The sequence below is a fragment of the Eubalaena glacialis genome, chromosome 10 (assembly GCF_028564815.1).
Source record: "Eubalaena glacialis isolate mEubGla1 chromosome 10, mEubGla1.1.hap2.+ XY, whole genome shotgun sequence".
NCBI classification, from domain to species: Eukaryota; Metazoa; Chordata; class Mammalia; order Artiodactyla; family Balaenidae; genus Eubalaena; species Eubalaena glacialis.
In genome coordinates this window covers 7846730-7848061 of record NC_083725.1, presented here as the reverse complement: position 1 = coordinate 7848061, position 1332 = coordinate 7846730, and the positions used below count along the sequence as shown (strand labels likewise).

The window sequence follows — 1332 nt, the reverse complement described above, 5'->3', positions numbered from 1 at the left end:
ATGCGAGATCTTTTAGTTGCGACATGCGGGATCTAGTTCCGTGACCAGGGATCGAACCTGGGGCTCCTGCCTTGGGAGCTCCCAGTCTTAACCGCTGGACCACCAGGGAAGTCCCGGGACTTGTGTTTAGTACATGAGAAAATCAAGGCAACTGAGGGGTGGGGAGGCGGTGGTGTTTAACCTGCGTTGAAGCCCAGAGCACACGGCAGGACTAGCGGACAGGCCCACAGATGGAGACCAGGCCTGGCGGCGGGCAGAGCACAGGGCTGTAGCGCTAGCACCAGGTAGATCTGGTTTCAGGTCTCGGCCTTTCTTTTTTTTTTTTACACAGTCCAGGTCTTTTATTTTCTTTACACCCATCATGCCATGAATTCATAGGGAATGGGCTCCAACAGTTCAGGCTCCTTTCCATCGGTTCTCACGAAGTGTGCTTCTCTGGGTGGCGCAGGCTGGTGCTCCAGTTGAACCCAAGTACCTTTCTCTTTGGCTCCCTTCTTTTCCTGATCATTTTCCTTCACCCGTTTCAGGAAGCTGTCTCGGCTCTTAGGGTGCTTAATATGCTCGATACGCACATTAATTCTCTTGGCAAGAATCTTGCCCTTAACTTGTTTGTTTACAGTGATGCCAACAGCATGCTGGGTAACATTGTAGACTCTCCCAGTTTTGCCATGGTAACATTTGTGGGGCATTCCTTTTTGAACAGTGCCCATTCCCTTGATATCTACAATATCACCTTTCTTGTAGATTCGCATGCATGTGGCCAAAGGAACAACTCCATGTTTTCTAAAAGGCCTAGAGAACATGTAGCGGGTGCCCCTCCTCTTTCCCTTTGTGTTGGTCATTTTGGCGAATTACTGGAAGATGGCGGTTCCGGCCGAAAAGAAGCTCGGCCTTTCTGTTATTAGCTGCGGGACAGTACGCAAGTTACCGAACTTCTTCTGTCTCCAAAATTCTTCTCTTAGGTGATTGCTGTAAAGATGAGTCAAATGCTGTATATTAAGCCCCCGGCACTTGCTCTGCTGCCATCCACAGTGATGGGTGACGATGGCATGGTTTTCCATCCCAGCTGTATTCCCCTTTATTGTATGAAAAAACTTTACTGAGTTGAAACAAGATCATATGTGTGAAAGTGCATTATAATAAAAGTGACCTACAAAATTGAGGCGTTAGCATTTAAAGTAGTTTCACTATTCGGATCAATCTGGCCCCAGTGTATTTCTAAAGTCCAAGTTTTCTTCATCAGTGATTGCGTATTGTTCATATAATCGCTATCGTCAGATACAAGTGATCATTAACATAGCAATCAAAGCTGGGTTTAAAATATTAGTCCTG

The 1332-nt window shown here is 46.6% G+C and overlaps 1 protein-coding gene across 1 annotated transcript; it reads right to left on the bottom strand.

Annotated features, from left to right (window-relative positions):
- Positions 1–316: 316 nt before the first annotated feature.
- Positions 317–879, bottom strand: LOC133098998 (large ribosomal subunit protein eL21-like). The gene has a single exon (XM_061202460.1). It carries the CDS (start codon positions 840–842, stop codon positions 360–362), a length of 483 nt encoding a protein of 160 aa, XP_061058443.1. The 5' UTR covers positions 843–879; the 3' UTR covers positions 317–359.
- Between the last annotated feature and the right edge of the window lie 453 nt (positions 880–1332).

What these genes read in the sequence shown, in the direction of transcription:
- LOC133098998 (XM_061202460.1), bottom strand. Translation starts at nt 842, where the DNA reads ATGACCAACACAAAGGGAAAGAGGAGGGGCACCCGCTACATGTTCTCT.